Source organism: Hyaena hyaena, unplaced genomic scaffold (assembly GCF_003009895.1).
Source record: "Hyaena hyaena isolate Hyena2069 unplaced genomic scaffold, ASM300989v1 scaffold_449, whole genome shotgun sequence".
NCBI lineage: Eukaryota > Metazoa > Chordata > Mammalia > Carnivora > Hyaenidae > Hyaena > Hyaena hyaena.
Genome location: NW_024081076.1, coordinates 1337500 through 1355992, shown reverse-complemented (window position 1 = coordinate 1355992; position 18493 = coordinate 1337500). Strand labels below are relative to the sequence as shown.

The following is an 18493-nucleotide window of genomic DNA, read 5'->3' as shown; positions in this document are numbered from 1 at the left end:
ATGGATATCAAAGCATTGTCATTACAAAAGATTTTCAGGTTTTATTGACCTGCTTTTGCTGAGTGTTTTACTTTCCAAAAGAAAAGCATGCATATTTTACACTCAGAAACTGAGTTGGTTTCTGAAATATTAACAGTGGGAGTTCACTCTCCAGTGATGATAGCTCTATTTAGCTGAAAATAAAAGGAGTTTTACCCGTGAGAACAAATATAAGTGGTCTCATTCTCCCATCTCAGAACTCAGAGAAGCCCAGCTCCAAGGGGCTTCGCTGAGTTTTCCCAGGCAAAAGAACACAGCAGAGAATCAGAAGCATCTTGAGAATCATATCTGAAGTGACGCTGATCCTTTTAAGACAACATTTGTGTAATTTTAAGAAGTAAATGTTCACAATCAAATATTTAAAAAAACATCATCTGTCAGTGATTTTTTAAATGCACACAAGCTCACAAGATTGTACTGGAGACTTTGTTATGGTTACAACTCGTCTACTGCGTGTGCAAATTAATGTCTTGATTTTTTTTAATGTCTTGATTTTTAAGAACAAAGCTGCCAGTTTTGGCTAAAGCTGCCTTAACTCAATAATTTAGGTAATCCTCTGTGGAGGAGTGGGGAGCGGAGGAAGCACAAAATAAAGATGTAGACATGGGTTTTAATATGTCTACAGAAAAATTTAGGAGTAAAATTAGATCAAGTGGATGAGTTTTCCTTTTTTTTCCTTTAACTAATATGCTCCAACTTAGGGTTTAGGTAATGAGATTTGGGTTTACTGGGCTGTTGTCTGTAAAGCACAACTGAACTTCCATTAAAATTTTAAAAAAAATCTTCAAATGTGTACAGATAGAAATTTAGGCATACATTTGTTTATTTTTTATTTTTTAATGTTTTTATTTATTTTTGAGGAAGAGAGAGAGAGAATGAACAGGGGAGGGCAGAGAGAGAGGGAGACACAGAATCTAAAGAAGGCTGCAGGCTCTGAGCTGTCAGCAAAGAGCCTGATGCAGGGCGCAAATCCAGGAACCATGAGATCATGGCCTGAGCTGACTGAGACACCCAGGTGCCCTGTTGATACATTTATATTTAAGTGTTCAATCTATTCACTCGGTGTTCGACTGGTTTACCTTATCCTGCACACAACAAAAGTAACACCCTGAACAACCTCAACAAATTTCCGGTGTAGGTGTGCAATACTTCACATCACTCAAATAGGTGAATAAAAGAAATAGCAATGTTTACAAACTGAGCACTGGAACATAAAGGTTATCTTAATCCTCAGATAATTCCTTTGTGAAATTTGTAATTTTTTTTTTGTAATGTGAATAATTACTGCTTTCGTCAGCTCCCATGGTCATAAGTGTGGTAAGAAATGGAGCCATCCGTTCTTATCACAGATGATGATGATGATGATCATGATGATGATGATAACGATGATGCAGGATGAAAATTTGGGCGGTGATGGTTAGATTTATGGCATAGATTGCAGTATGGCTTCAAAGATATATACTTATCTCCAAACTCATCAACTTGTGTACATTAAATACGTACAGTTTTTTCTTTGTCAATCCTATGCAATAAGTGCTTTAAAGAAAAGGAAAGACACGGAGCAACCCGGATCTCAATTTTTTCAAATTTTGGGGAAAAAAACCCCACAAAACTTGACATGATCTTTCATCATAAAGTTTATCATGCCATTATGATCCTCTTTCATTAAAATTAAGATTTTCATTTGTTTTCTGTACTATGGCAAGGGGCCATTTATGCCAGACTCCGAGATTTCTAAAGGGACTTAATATTGGGGAGCGCGTCTTCTCCTTTGATGACTCAGTCACAGTTAGAAAGTTTATGCCAGAAGAATTCCTAATCAGAGTGTTCTGGGCATAGAAAGCATAATTACAAAAAATAAAATAAACCCAGAAAATAGGCAACGAATACAAAATAAAAAGAGGAAAATGACAACTCACAGCTAATTCTGCAGGTGGTACAACTCCTCTTTACCTCCATATCACAGCTTTCAGAATCATGATGCTTATTTCATACATATATTGAGATTAGTAAAGCAACAAAATGGAATCTGGCATTTTAGAATAGTCTAGCAGTACAATTACAATTAACAACTGAGGGGCGTCTGGGTGGCTCAGTCAGTTAAGTGTCCAACTTCAGCTTTGGTCATGATCCCACAGCTCATGGGTTTGGGTCCCACGTCAGCAGCCTGGAGCCTGCTTCGGATTCTGTGTCTCCCTCTCTCTCTGCCCCTCCCCTGCTCGTGCTGTATCTCTCTCTCTCTCTTAAAAATAAACAAACATTAAAAAAATTTTAAATAAACAACTGAACAGAAAGTGTTCTGCCTGTCCTTCTATTAAGCAGGACCTCTACACCATCCATGTTTCTCCCACTTTAACATTTTAGGGGCAGCTGCTCATTTACTGAGATTTTACTTGGTGTGTTTTCCTCCCTCCAAGTATTTTTAACTTCCCCCTTTTTAGGGGATATCTGTAGCGTCTTTGGTACTCCTTTGACTCAAGGCTGTTTGCCCTACAGGTCAGAAGCCTCAAGACTGGTGGTGGAGTAGCTTAGCAGAGTCCTAGCTAAGTCCTTCCGTGTCGTGTTCCCTCATAGAACCCAAGAGGTGACAGCGCTGGAGGGGGTGGGGTCCCCAGAACAGCTTGACGCTACAAGCTCAAGCGAAGCCCTAGTGCTACAGACATCAGCGGACAGAGGACTAGGGCCCCTCTCCCAAGACCTTCACACAGAATCTGGGAACAGAGCGAGGGAGAATTGGGAAACCTCCAAATGTCTCAAATTGACTTTTTCACTTTGAGCAGAGCCTCAGTCATAGTTACCTTGAATTCTTTAAAAATTGAAAAAAAAAAATCTTTCTCATACCCGCTTGTTGTGATAAAGCAAAATTCCTGGCTGATGTACAACTTTTTGAGATTATGTTGCTATCACGTTTTATAGAACTTGGAGTTACTTCTGATTGCAGGTTAGTTTTCCATTGGATCAAACAAAACAGAATAAAACAACACAAAACAAAACTCAAGTCTATTCACTGGCAGCAAGCTTTCTACCCAATGCTGTAGTCTGCTGACATGCACACCCTGTATTCTCTTGACGGTGATTTCTTTATGAATTTCTCTCTGAGAACTTTCACCCAGAGCCAGTGCTCTCTTTATCTTATTGGTTCATCCGATCTCTGTCCTAAAAGTATACCCAGATCTAGATGAAAAAACATCTTCCAATCAATTCTTAAGTTTTATTTTGAATCAAGACTTCTTCCAACACTTATATCCTCGTTTCTAATTCTTTGGGCTTCATGGACCTGTCAGAAGTTGCATTTGGTCATTTGCCAGATAATAAAAGAGAAGACGTGAAACCAAAGCAGATTAGCTGAGGTAATAAAGTCCCTTTCTCTGCTGATCTAGCTAGGATTACGACTTCTACAATTACTTCCATTTTCTTAGAAGAAAAGGAGTCCAAACCTATCGCCACTTATGAAAGATGATATTCTATGCTTGTCTCTAATCAAACTATGGAGAATAATTTATAAACTATCCCCCCACTTGGAACTAGAAGCGAAACGAGCTGATAGGTGCCTGGGTGGCTCAGTCAGTTGAGCATTTGACTCTTGATTTCGGCTCGGGTCATGATCTCAGTGTCATGGGATCGAGCTCCACTCCAGGCTGAGCAAGGAGCCTGCTTGAGATTCTCTATCTCTCTCTCTTTAGCTCTCTCTCTCTGCCCTCTCCAACTCTCAAAATAAATAAATAAACATTTAAAAAATAAAAATAAAAGAGCTGAGAGTTGTTGAATGAGGGAAAATGAGAAAAGAAGATCAAAAGAGGAGATAATTATTAAAATTATTAAATTTTAAGAAATGTATTAAATAATAATAAATTATATTAGGGATTATATTAAGAATTAAACTGCAAAGAATAAACAGGGAAAGAGAAGGAAAGAGAGTTGGGAGAGAGAGACAGAAGAGGAATAGACTTTAGTGGAAAGAGTAATTGTCACATACGACTTCATGTACAAGATCCTCCCCCTCCCCCAAGAAAAGGTTGGAGGGAAAATCTATTGGATTGGAGGATATGTTTTCAGTAAATGCTTATTAGACATAGTGCCTTAGAGAAGATCGTGGTGTTAAAACTATAGGTGACATGCTTTTATTTTGAACAACTGCTCTTGAGATGTTCGAACCGATTATATGAGAAAGTAGATTCTCAAAACCCAAGTTAAATTAGCAATGAAAAACCAGCAAGCATCTCCATCACTTCGATGCTGAGGATGGTTCACGTCTTGACATAGTGGCAGCAGTCTGACCTACCTGGCTGCAATCCGGCCAAGCTCTAGCAAACAGAGACACACTTCTCTGGGTTGCTTGTGGAGGACTGAAAGACAAGACAGAGGTGGACACCTTTACAATAGAAGGGATTGTAAAGCAGCTCAATAGCTAACAGGCTTGCCAATGACCTCTCATCCCTCCCGCTTCCAGTAAATGAGATAGTCTTCATTCTGACATTCACAGAAGCCATCCTATCCCACGATACACTTAGCTCTACTAAAGTCTTTCAAAACGCTGCCCAACATCCTTCCTCAAAGCCATGAGTCTCAGGAAATCTCATCCGGAGTAAATCTCCTCCAGAAAATGTTTTACTTTATTAGTTAATATTAATAAGCCAATATTGGAAACATTAGTAGCTGTGCTATTATATAAATACTTGATATTTTAAAATACACAGTACATGGGGCAACTGGGTGGCTCAGAAGGTTAGGCATCCAAATCTTGATTTCAGCCCAGGTCATGATCTCATGGTTCATGAGATCAAGCCCTACATTAGGCTCTGCACTGATAGCGTGGCCTGCTTGGGATTCATCCCCCACCTCTCTCTCTCTCAATCAAAATAAATAAATAAACATTACAAGGGCACCTGGGTGGCTCAGTCAATTAAGTGTCTGACTTTGGCTCAAGTCATGATCTCATGGTTCATGAATTCAAGCCCCATGTTGGGCTCTGTGCTGACAGCTCAGAGCCTGGAACCTGCTTCAGATTCTGTATCTCCCTCTCTCTCTGTCTCTGCCCTTCCCCTGCTCGTTCTCTCTCTCTCTCTCTCTCTTGCTCAAATACTCTTTCTCTCAAATATAAATAAATATTTTAAAAAATAAAAAATGAATATACAGGGGAGGCTGGGTGACACGGTTGAGCGTCCAACTTCAGCTCAGGGCTTGATCTCTCAGTTCAAGAGTTCGAGCCCTGCATCAGGCCCTGTGCTGATAACTCAGAGACTGGAGCCTGCTTCAGATTCTGTGTGTGTGTCTCTCTCTGCCCCTCCCCCACTCATGCTCTGTCTCTCTCAAAAATAAATAAACATTAAAAAATTTTAATAAAGTAAATAAATACACATTACAAAAAAAGATTTAAAAAATTTATTTGCTAAAATACACAGTATTTTTAGCAAACACAGTATTTTAGCAAAAGACAATGGAGCAAAGACTAGACTTTGCAAAATCCTGAGTCTATCTTCACCAATGATTTCAGCAGAAATAATGCAATGAATAAGGAGAAAAATTATACACCACAGTCGTTTGTTATCCACCACGCAAGAACATCAAGTGAGATTCTGAAATTTGATGTCCTTTGCTGATCAAGTCTGATTAAGTTGTACTTTAGAAAGATATACTTTCAAATGAATGGATTTGCAAATGCATATCAGCATATATATTATCAGTCAGCTTTGCCCATAAAATGAGCAAATTAGTAGACTGTCCTTTGTATTGATCAAATTCTAATATAATCTGATTACTTAATAAAACTTGCTTTTCTAATTGCTTTGGACACATTCAGTAATGCTGAAAAATCATACTTGGATTTGTTGAGTCTACCAAGAGTATTTCCTGCTTGCATTGCTCTCTATAAGCCAAGATAGAGAATTTTAAAAATATTATATTTATTTAAAAAATATACAGCACTTAATAAAGTCAACAGGTATTGAAAAAATTATATTGACTTGAGAATGGTCTTTACATGACAATATCCTGATAAAAGAAAATACTAGCTTATTGATGGCTTATTGATATATTTTAAGATAAATGATATTGCTTTAATTCTTAAACATAGAATTTTATAATTCCATTTCCCAGCATCATTCAATTCCTTTAACTTAAATATCTTATTTTTTCTCCCCACAGATTATGATAGTGGCAATATTTGATTCACTGACACCAGAATGGAATTTGTTTGTGATGAGTATAAAGAGAACATTTAGTTGGATTGTAAAAATATATGATTTCACTTGGCTTTAGACACAATTTTGTCATCTTGTTATAAAATGTCACCTTTAAACCTTTTAAATTAAATTCTATCCCCATCAACAATGCCCTTTAAGATAAAATTATGGAAAATCTCAATTATAGACTATTTCAATTCTTGGTATTATAAAACTTAGTTTTAGCTGACCCTCAGTGAATTCCCCTTATTAAGAAGCCTAAAATTATTTCTAATTTAAAAATCTTAAAATATGGATATTTGCTACTTCCAATTTCAAATGCACTACTGGTTGACCCTGGCTGTGATATATTAAGTCGACTTCAGTGCAATATAATGTAGGGACTGTAATATCTCATAGGCATCAATTTCAAAAAGAGAACAATAACAAACATTACAAAGCAGACGCTAACAAATGAATCAACCTTCCTGTCTAGATAATCAATTTTTTCTGATTCAGGCTTTAAAAAAAAATACCCTGTCCATGGAACAAGATAATAAACTGGAGTTTTGAGTGAAAACACGAATATACAAAAACTGAAGAGAGGAAGATTCTTAAGGCCCTGTTAATACTCTCATCTTCAGGGAAAACTGTGTGAAGCAAGTGGCTACAGCAGCAGGAGATGTGGATAAAATCTCATGCATTTCTTGATGGAAACAGTGTCAAATCATATAAATTTCTAGTGAATGGACCATATTAGGTCAATGTGCAGTCACTACCCAGGTTTAAAAAGTAATACTTGACCCAGCTATGCTGATTCCTTAACCAACTCATTATAAATATTTTGAGGACTATATAAGCACTGGGATAGATACATTTTATGGAAAATAAAATTGATCCTGAAAAAAAAAATACAATCATCTGGCTAATGAAGGAAAGACAATGTGATATATAAGACACATTACTATTGTGTACTTCTTTGCTTCCTCAATTAAGTTAATCAACTTAAAACAGATTTGGCATGCCTAAACTCAGGTGTTGAATCTACCATGAACTCCTCAGAAAATTAATTTTGGCAAACTAAACAGCAACTGTATGATTCCTCATATCCTCAACAGAATCAGCCTATACAATTTAAGACAAATGAACTTCTTTAGCACGATTTCTTAGGAAAAACTAGTAGAATGATAATATTTTACAGCCCGATTTTCTTGGAAATATATTTTATAAAGGAAAAAACTGCTTCAAAAAAACCCACCTGTGTTATTGTATCACATATTAATGGCTTTTTTAATCGGTGTATTATACCTGGCTCATAATGACCAAACCCCTCAAAAAACAAAAAACAGTATCTGATGACTAATAAGCAATGAATGAGATGAATCCGTACAGATGTATAATTTAACACAAAACAGTAATGGCTCAGTAAATAATATATCTCAAAACTCAAGGACGGTGGCAATCATCTGGTGATGAGAGTGGTATTGACAATGAACTAGATAAAGACTAAAACCTTACCTGGTGCCTTGAGAAAACGCAAATTATATCAATGTTTGCTTAATTGTAAAAGCAAATATTCTTCCCTTATTGCTATAAAATTAAATTCAAGAGTCTTCCAATAGTATCTAAATTTGCTGAAGTGGTGACTTTATTTGGTTTTTACACTCAAGCAAGTTCTAAACTAAGTTAATAGAAAGAGATTCAAATCACAAAGATCTGAGTGTGAGTGTGAATGCTTACTGGTTGTATTATCTTTTGGGTGGTTATTCTATAAGATCTCATTTTTCTGAAGAAAAACAATAGTGTACACCTTGCAATATTTTCGTGAAGATTAAGTGAAATAATATTTATTGTTATTCTTAGCACAGTGCTTGTCACATAGGAAAGATTTGCCCAAGGTTAGTTTTATTATTTTTTAATTTTTTGCTATAAATTCTTTGTTTAAAGATTATCTTCATTTAGCTTAGACAACAATAATTCATTCATTTTTGTTCCCTAAAAACCTGTTACTGTGTGTGTTCCAATCAGATATTTGTCACTACACTAAGCACTATAAAATCTTTGGAATAGGGACACCTGGATGGCTCAGTTGGTTAAGCGTCTGACTTCAGCTCAGGTAATCATCTCACGGTCCTTGAGTTCAAGCCCCATGTCAGTCTCTGTGCTGACAGCTCAGAGCCTGGAGCTGCTTCAGATTCTGTGTCTCCCTCTGCCTCTGTGCCCTCCCCCGTTCACACTCTGTCTCTCTTTCTCTTTCTCTCTCTCAAAAATAAATAAGTATTAAAAAAAGCTTTGGAATAAAAAAATCACTAGTGGTAGAATGTGTATAATTTAAAGTGGTCTTATTATAGTGAGTGTATTTTGAATATTTTATCATTTATTTTATATCAGAAATCATTAATAATAAATCAATCTAAATCAAATGCCAGGTTAAGTAGGTCAAATTGGGCAGCATATGCAGAAATATAAAGCAGATATCCCATACCTATCACAAGTTTGTGTTCAGTATAGAGCGTAAGTAACAATTATATTAAAATATGTCATTTTGTGGAACAGCAAACATCTTACATTAGTTTTCCTGTCTCTGTGAATAAAATAATTTAGATGAGTTCATGTTTAGTAAATTACCTAAGTTGATAATGTATTACCAATTGCATGTCTTTGTCATGATGACTTTTAGTATATTGCATTTGAACAAAAGACTTTGTATCTAGTCTTAAGTATATTCATTTTAAACAAATCATTTTATTGATTCATCCTTTTTAAAAAAACATGAAAACCTCTACTTATACTGAAGTTTACAGTAGAAAACATCTTTTTCACTCTGTCACTGAAACATTTGCATAGTCTTCTGCTTTAAGTTAGGAGACTAGGGGATCGCTGCTTTTTATTTCCTCTAAAAAATTCTTTTTAAAACAAATCAAAAGCACTCTAGTCAACGGTAATTATTATGTCAAAGGTTTTGTCATTGGGGTTTTTCTTTTAAATAATCAAAACCATCTCAAAGAAAAGCAGAATGTGGAACACCTCTGGGGAAAGTAACACAGATCCCTATTCAAAAATATGTGGCAAGAGACTCAGTCTTATAACCTAGATTCTATAAAAATCTCATGGGCATCAAATGTCAAACGGAGTGCTGTTAGCTCCAGGAATAGAAAATGAGGCCCTCCACTAAAGCAAAGGGTAGAGTTTCAATGTCACAGAATCTGCAAGTATAAAATGCATTCAACCATAAATGTATAGTTTGGTTAAATATATTAAGTCTCAACACATGGGCAAAGAAGTGAAAGCATGAAAAACTGTGTTGTCTATTTGGTCTCTATAAATTAGAGACTATAATCTGTTGTTGGCTCTGAGAGAAACTGACTTTTAGGTTTATACTTAGGAAGGAAATTTGAAATAAAATTATCTTTTTGACTGAATATTGTTTAATTGTGAAAATATCATAAATTAATAGCGGTCCACTTCCCAAACTAGAGAACACCAGGCTCTAATACTCAGAAAGAGTGGTATAATAAAAAATACAGTAAACCGGAAGTCAGAAGTATGGGGTTCTAATCCAGGTTGCTTAAGTTTTTCATCTCTCAGACAGGCATTTTGCCTTCTACTTGCTCTTCCTGATGAGGTGAAGGGCACTTGGTACATATAGCAAGCCCTCAATAAATGTGACTCCCTTGCTACTTTAGTGGGGTCCACAGACCAGAAGCTTTGGCATCAGCTAGGAGCTGGATAAAACTACAAATTATTGGGCCCCACCCCAAACTTGCTGATCAGAATCTACAATTAAACAAGTTCTGGGGTGCCCGGGTGGCTTAGTTGGTTAAGCGTCCGACTTTCACTTAGGTCATGATCTCACGGTTCGTGGGTTCGAGCCCCGCGTCGGGCTCTGTGCTGACTGCCAGCTCAGAGCCTGGAGCCTGTTTCAGTCTGTGACTCCTTCTCTCTCTGACCCTCCCCTGCTCACTCTGTCTCTCTCTCTGTCTATTAGAAATAAATTTTTAAAAAAATTAAAAGTAAATAAATAAATAAATAAAAACAAAAAGCAAAAAAACAAGTTCTCCAGGTGATGAGTGTGTACTTTAATGTTGGAGAAGCACTGTATTAATCAATCCCATGATTATTATAATAAACATCAGTTAGAGGCTCCTGGGTAGATCAGTAGGTTGAGCGTCAACTTTGGCTCAAGTCATGATCTCACAGTTCACGAGTTCGAGCCCCACGTTGGGCTTTGTGCTGACAGCTGGAGGAGCCTGGAGCCTGCTTCCGATTCTGTGTCTCCCTCTCTCTCTGCCCCTCACCTGTTCTCTGTTTTTCTCTCTGTCTCTGTCTCTGTCTCTGTCTCTCTCAAAAATAAATAAGCATTAAACATCAGTTATAATTCCTCTATTTTGTTAAAAAGATTCAAATGTGTTTGATATATATAATATACTCTAGGAATATTTCAGATAGCAGTGATGATGATGATGATGATGATGATGATGAATGGAGGGAAAGTAATTCATGCATTGAGTAAGTCCTTAACGGGTATTATGGGCATTTCTCTCCTGCCAGGATTAATAAAGTACAAAAGATGATTTTCGAGAAGTTGAAGGGCTAGTCACAAACTGCTCCCTATATCAAGTCACTCCTGGTAAGACCCAGGCAGAAACCTTTGAGGTTAAAGGTAGGAGACCACTGGAGATAGCATAGCAATTTAGAGGCCTTAAAACTGATCTCAGGAAGGCTAAAGAAAAAAGAATCTCACCAACTCATGAACACTGGGTGTGTATGTATACAAATTTCTCAGAATCATTATTCACATTTAGAACAGGCTATGACATCCATATAATTCATAGAAACAAGAACGTTTCATTCATAGTCTCATCCGTTATGAAAGATGTATAGAATAAAATGTAGTTAAGTGACTTTGCCACTAAGTCGAGAAATGGCCTGTACCAAGTGATGCCCTTCCTTTCTTCAGTACTGGACTTCATGTGGAATTAATGGGTTAAGTCACTAATGCTCAGAACAGCAATTAGACGCAAGAATCTTTTTCTAATTTGGTTTATAGTTATACCTTATATTTCCTCTTACTTTAAATAATCATATGAACTTCTGGTATTAACTCAAATAGAGCATAACTTTCTTTAACACAGGGGCATGATCATTGGAAGTAAATGAAGCTAAATTCAAATTCCAGCTGGGCCATTGAGAAGGTGTGTACATTGGGCAAGTTATTTAATTCTCTGTGTCCCAGCATCTCATTTATAAAATGATGGTTGCTGGAGGAGTAGATATGATAACACATGCACTACTTAACTTCCATGTAGTTACTAGTATTAGTATTGAATATTGTACAGCAAAAATTTGATCCTGGAAAAGCTAGAAAGCTGTTCATTTCCCTCAATTTAACATTCATTCAATGAGTCTTGATGTAATTATCATTCTAGGGAGACACTTAGTTCTCTCAGTCAGATTCTGTACTGTTTTCTCATACCTTGGCCCCGACATAGGTATGAGAAATGGCTACATTTGGAAAGAATATCTGAGTTCAAAAGTAAAACAAGTGAACTGAGATGCTAATCAATTAAATTTAAAAAAACACAAAAGTCTAAAATGATTGTCTCTAGGAAAGAAACTGAAATAAATAACCCAAGTGCTGAATGGATGGCTTGAAATTGCCGTCCTAATAAAAGAGTATTTTATTTTATACTAATAAAAGCAATATAGCCTTTTTCCACAGAAATACTCTTAGAGTCCATAATATAGATAATAACCAGAGGTGATTTATCGAACAATGGAAGGCAGGCATAGATATCTTTTCTGATGTTAACAGGTGATTTTAAAGTATAAAATGGAAAACAATGTTGAAAAGTCCACACGTAACCTCTTTTTAATTTTCTGCAGGAACATCAAACCAATACTGTGGATAGATCAGTGCTTGACCAAGGTTCAGTAAAAGAAAGTATTTTGTGAAACTACTCATCAAGGACATGCATCAACAGAAGACAATGCACACAGCAAGCACAAACAGAAAATTAATAAAGAACAAATCACACACATTTGCATGCTAGCACAACAGATAGCAAACCCTTTTCTTGCTGAGTAGATTCTTTCTCTGAGAAATAGTTGAAGGATAGTCACTGGCTTCCAAATCCTATAATCATCCAATAACATAATGATATTGACACAATTACAGCAAACACAACGTTATGCATTTTTGAAGTATTCCCCACCCCATCTTTTTATTCACCCACCCATCTCACAGCTCACCAGAATGTATACAAACTGAGCAACATAAACAGGGTTCTGAGAAAAATAATTATAGTTGACAATTTCTAAATTAGTATACTAACGTAAATCACAAATAATAAGTCCCCTACACAAGAACATTACTAATTGAATGAAATAGTTTCTTGCTTAAAATAGCTTAGAAAAATTCATATAAGAGCATCAATATTGGGGATTCATAATTTAAATATTTTAAGACTGAGAGTAAATCATAGATTTTTGGTCTTAATTAAAATGATAAAAAGGAACCATATCAAAATATCCAGCACTGTGTTAGAAAAGGTTGTTAAAATATTTAACCTTTGAAACAGTATTACATTTACTCTTAGGGAGATTATGAATACATCTATTAACTTTTATAGACTGAAAACTGAAATGCTTTCACACCTAGAGTCATCTAAACATTTTTCCTTTACTCCAACATTAAAAGCAAAGTTCATTTCTTTTCAAATTATTGGGGGAGTATTTCATCTTTAGAATGATAAACTACATACTATTAAATTCAAGGAAACATTCCTGTTCATCTTTTTAAGCTAAAGCACAATCCTAAATATTTTTAAAGAATCCAATGAAACCAATTGTGAGATATGAAAACAAACAAACAAATCTCCTCTAGTCACTGACCTATATGTCAGAGTGATTTGAACAGTGGGGGTTGTAGCTGAGCATTATAAGTAGACCTGTAAGGTTAAAGCCTGTCTCACAGAGCCCCCAAAGACCCACATCCTCTGTTCTTAGAGCAGTGTAAAATTCTCTAATCACTTGAAATGTCACTTTAACTTCGACAATGTGAAGCAGCCCTTATAATTCTCAGTGTGTAAAATATTAGGCCAACAAAAAATTCTCTACACAAATTGGTTCCAATGATATCTTAATATAAATAAAATTAATTGCTCATGCTTCAGATTATGTGCCATCCCTGTCTACTGTCTAACATTTGTTAATAGACAACTAAGAAGAAAATAATATCATTTATAACCTGATTTCTGTTTATCTTCCTTTCAAACTCTGAATATATTTTAATGGTTATTTACTAGATATGTGTGGTCTCATCTTCACAGCAGATCATAGGTTTTCTATATCCTTAAATAGTCTCAGGAATATTTTTGATCGGTATCTACTATGACTAGTTTGTTTAAGGTATCACTAAGCGCCATAGATTCAGTTCATTTCCCTTTATTTTACTATTATAAAAAGCACTTCCCAACTTGACAATAAACTATCAAAAAATTTTTAATGTTAAAAAAAAAGATCTGTTGGTTGAGGAAATTGATTAAAGAGAAAAACAGAGAGGAATAAAAACCAAGGTCAGAATCTTAAAAAAAAAAAAAAAAAAAAAGCATTTCAGTGGACATTCTGGTGCCTCTCTCTATTTGTTTCCTTTGGGTAAACTTTTAGAAGTAGAACGATTTGATAAGAGAACATAAACACTTGTGAGGTCTTTGATCCATAATGCCAAATTGCCCTCTAAAAAAGCATACCAATTTCCACTTTTCTTCAGCAATGTATAGAAGATCCTATTTTCCACATATTCAACCTAAATATATAATTTCCTCCTATTTAGCTAATTTTCCACAGCTTTTATTTGCATTTACCTTATTGCTAAGATCTCCAATAGTTTTGTATCTGTATTAGATTTTTTATGTCTTCTATGACGAGGCTGTTCATGACTTTTAGCCATTTTTCTATTGCCTCATTTCTGAAACACTACTTAGGATAGAGTGAATTTATGATCTGAGAGTTGACATTTCACAGAGGACAAATTATCAAGAATTTCATAGAAGATAAACTGCAGGTTATACCCTGAATGTGATTATATCTTGTGGCATAAAAAGTTATCTGCCAAGAATCAAAAAGACAAGAAACATGAGAGGAGCATATGGAATAAGCCGCTATCCATGCACCCCAGTTCAGCTCTGGCATGCCTTCCCCATCACTGAGATTTCTTGTCATTAGCTGTTGTGGAAAGGGAACAGATTGAGTGAGTTGGGAATCTAGATCCCCTTGCAAATCACTGTACAAAGAAACACTGCAACAGAGGGTAGCATATCAGTTGCCACAAAGATAAGAATGCTTTATGCAGGCAAAGACCTTTGAACAGCTAAAGACAGAAGCCTCTTGATACACACTCAGTACAGTGATCTACTTTATCATTCATTCAAACAGATTTTTCCCCTTCATCAGGGCATCTTTTCATTTATTTGCTGTTCAAAACACCAGCACACAAAGGATGCACTTCATCTTGTGTGCCACTGAAATGAAATCTTGAGGTAGGAAAAAAGAAAAACCCTTGCCCTAAATTCCCTTTCAAAAGTGAAGTGTGAAAAGACATCAAGCAGAGTACACAGTGTTATTGTTGCAAGAAAGTCAATTCTGCAATACGGAGTCCAAGGCCATCAGCAGTGACTCAATCACTTCCTTACCCACAGTGAATAATAAGAAAAATCTATGAAGAAAGGCTTCCACTTGGGGAAATGGAATTTCGCATTGTCCTTCTCTTGATTATCATTAACATCTAGGGGCACAGCTGTTTCCTTTCTCCGAATAATCCTAAAGTCAATGCTATAATATTGGCTCCCTTCTGTCTCCGCAGGATCTATTATACCTCACCTCATGTCCTATTCTGACCAACAGAAATTTCAAATTTGTCTTTTCATTGAGAAACAAACCAGAAAGCCCAAGGAGCTGAGTTAGTTCGGTGCTGAGATTAGAAACTACTCAAAAACTTGGTGTCATCAAACTTCCTTGGATATAAAAATACATTTTAATTGCAAGTCATAAGCTAAGTTATAATATAGAAGATATTCAAAATGAAAGATGTTTAAATAGAATACTCAGTAGCTATTATGCATAAATTATCTTGGATTTTCTTTTTATAAAGTCAGGGTTTTGTTTTGTTTTTTCAAGCAAAGTGAAGAACTAGGTCATTGCAAAATTCATCTTGACATAATTTTATATGCTGTGGAGTATGTATTTATATATCAGGACCTTTATTATACAGTTGCTTTAGGCTTTATTGCTTCAAGATAAAATGTATTACTTATGACCTGAATGGGGTTTGAAAAAGCCATCCAAGCTTCTTGGCTTCCAACTGAAAGTTTTATTATTTCAATTAACAAAAGAACTCAGAGGCAGGGAGAAAACTAAGACAAGTTCACCCTCCCATTCGCAGCCCCTCGTCCCCCACTTGGCCTATGGTAGTCACTGGAAAAGATGTTTCTTAAATGAAAACCAGCACAATAAACCAATTCACAAATAATAGAGCAGTTTCCCCATGTGGTAGTTCCTTTCATAACTGAAGGGCACTGCTGAATTTTAAGTCGTGATGGTATTTGTCCACACAGGAAGAGTATATACTCCTTGTGACTAAGACCTGAATTTTTAAATTTATCATTCATTCATTCATTTGATCTTTCAAAAGTTTTTTTTTTTTTTTTTTGCAAACAATTCCACCACGTTCCTTCCCTATAATTCTTCACTCATATAGTTTCCCATAAACCTTAAAGTTAAAATCTATTTGTAAAACTACCAGCGGACTGAAGTAGAGCTATATACATGCACACGTCTTCCACCAAGTTTGGTTTACTTTAATGTGAGGAATTAATAAGAGCAGTCAAAGCCCATTTGTATAATGATTATTCAAGGAGCACATGTTGTGTACAGTAAGCTATTGTACAATTCTTCTAGTTTATTTTTTCTTTCAGGTATAAAATGTTCTCCTGATCTAAATTCACATAATTTTCTTCTCTGCTGAGAGAATTCTCAGAAATTTGATGGCGAGCTTTTCCACATCATCTTCCCTCCTCTTAGTACAAACACAGATTTCCATGAGCATATAAAATGAGTACGACTTGAGCTGTGAACCATCAATTTTCCTAGGTTCAGCAGGGAAATGCTGTTTTGTGAGGCCTGGGGGCAAAGGGGTATTCTCACTGTTTGGAAGGCAATTTGTATACCTGTTCTCTCTAAAGGATGCTTTGCTTACTTTGATGCTTTGATGCTTTGGTATTATGTGATTTTGTGAATTGATTTTTTAAAGCCTCAGGCAAAAGAACCAAAGCTCCCCTCTTTCCCCCACAGATGTCTCCATTCTTCACTCAGTCCTATTTCATTATAATGGGACTTTAATGTCGATACTTTCCATATGAGAGCTATACTGGGGAGAGCTGATACAGGAGGGTTGAACATTTAACAGTAGCTATTAAGTGATATGAAAACATTGAACCATTCAGGGGCTCCTGGGTGGCTCAGTCAGTCAAGCATCCAAGTTTGGCTCAGGTCATAATCTCGCGGTCTGTGAGTTTGAGCCCCACATCAGGCTCTGTGCTGGCAGCTCAGAGCCTGGAACCTGCTTCGGATTCTGTGTCTCCCTCTCTCTCTCTGCCCCTCCCCCTCTCTTGCTCTGTCTCTCTGTCTCTCAAAAATAAATAAACATAAAAAAAAATTTAAAAACACTGAACCATTCAATGTATGTTTCCTCCCAAGGAAATACAAAAGCTTGCTCTCTGGTGTGGAAGTGGATTTGCCCAAATTCAATTATAAAGCAAAACAAGTCGAAAACCCCCCAATTATCTGGGTAGGTTTGGACACTAAAGTATCTTTTATATCATCGTCTTCAATTATCCCAATCTCCTGCTGGCTTGCCTGATTTTTAACTCACTAAGAATAGATAAATAAATAAACTTCCATTTCAACAAAGATAGAGCTTATAGGAAATGCTGTTTCATCCTTTTGTAGAGGTGAAAGACAGTAGTGCCCTTATGAGTGGAGCATATATGGCTGCCATTCTAGTCCAGGTTTGAGTCTGGTGGTAAAACTGAAGCCTACACTTTCCAAATATCCCCAGTTTTGCATGGCATATACTTCATTTTAGCCTGGAAAGAATGGCATTATTCATACTCCTATCTTTTCATGCATAAAGTGACCAACAATAAAAGGGCATGCATTTTTTCCTACCTTCAAAGAGTCAAGTTTACAGCAAACCTTCAAGTTTACAACAAACCATGAAGTTTTTCAATTAACAATCTGTGAAGCGACACCACGCAAACAAGTTTTGATAGCTATACAAAGTCTTTGTTATGACAAAGATATGTAATAATCTTATCAGCTAAAATTCTGAAAGAAATACATACCCAAGCCTTCCGATTCAAATAGACATGTTTCATCGACCCCTAAATCTCGGCACCAGGATAAGAAATTTGCTGTGTTGTCTCTGGCAAAAAAGGAGCCTGAGGGTGCAGAGGCTTTGCACGGAATCTTCTTCAAAGGCAGATTCTGAAAAACAAAAACAAAAAAATCTCACTCGGGTGGAATGTCTGGTAAAGTCATCACAACAGCACATTAAGTAAACATTTGTGTTTTAAATAAAACGTTTTCAAATAACCTCATATCAATAAATAGGTTAGTGAAGCGCTATAGAAAAGAAAGGGAAATGTACATGAAACTTAGTTGTTATTAAGAAACTACAAGGGCGCCTGGGTGACTCAGTTGGTTAAGCATCCTACTCTTGATTTCAACTAAAGCATGATCTCATGTTTCGGCTCCACACTGACAGTGCAGGGCCTTCTTGGCATTCAGAGATCTCTCCCTCTCCCTCTACCCCTCTCCTCCACTCACTCTTTCTCTCTCAAAATAAATAAAATTGAAAAAGAAAGAAATTATAAAAATGTGTGCATATAAACAAATCCTTGCCTTTTCTACTATCTAGCATAAATACACAGAAGTCCCTTCCCTGGCTCAGATTACCTCTTCCATTTCTCTTGTATTAACTGTTTTTTGTTTGTTTGTTTGTTTTTATCTTTTATCCAAGTACTCTTATCATTATTTGCCACAAATTATTTATAAATGTATTCCATCGTGAAAAAATGAAACACAAATATACTATATAATGATAGATAATGTATAACACAAACCTGCACTCTTAAGTGCATACACACATATCAATACATTATATTATTAATATTTTACATTGTAATATAAAAACAATTCTGGTTGGATTTCTGCTATCTGACCCCGAAGCATAT

General features: G+C 36.0%; 1 protein-coding gene across 2 annotated transcripts in view; it reads right to left on the bottom strand.

Annotated features, from left to right (window-relative positions):
• GAS2 (growth arrest specific 2) overlaps positions 1-18493 on the bottom strand; it is a 128380-nt gene that overhangs the window by 67953 nt on the left and 41934 nt on the right. For both annotated transcript variants that reach the window (XM_039253283.1, XM_039253282.1), the window contains exons 3-4: positions 17603-17744; positions 4322-4385 (exon numbers count right to left, since the gene is read on the bottom strand). In XM_039253283.1, coding sequence (XP_039109214.1) covers positions 4322-4385; positions 17603-17744 — 206 coding nt within the window. The remainder of the gene's footprint in view (positions 1-4321; positions 4386-17602; positions 17745-18493) is intronic.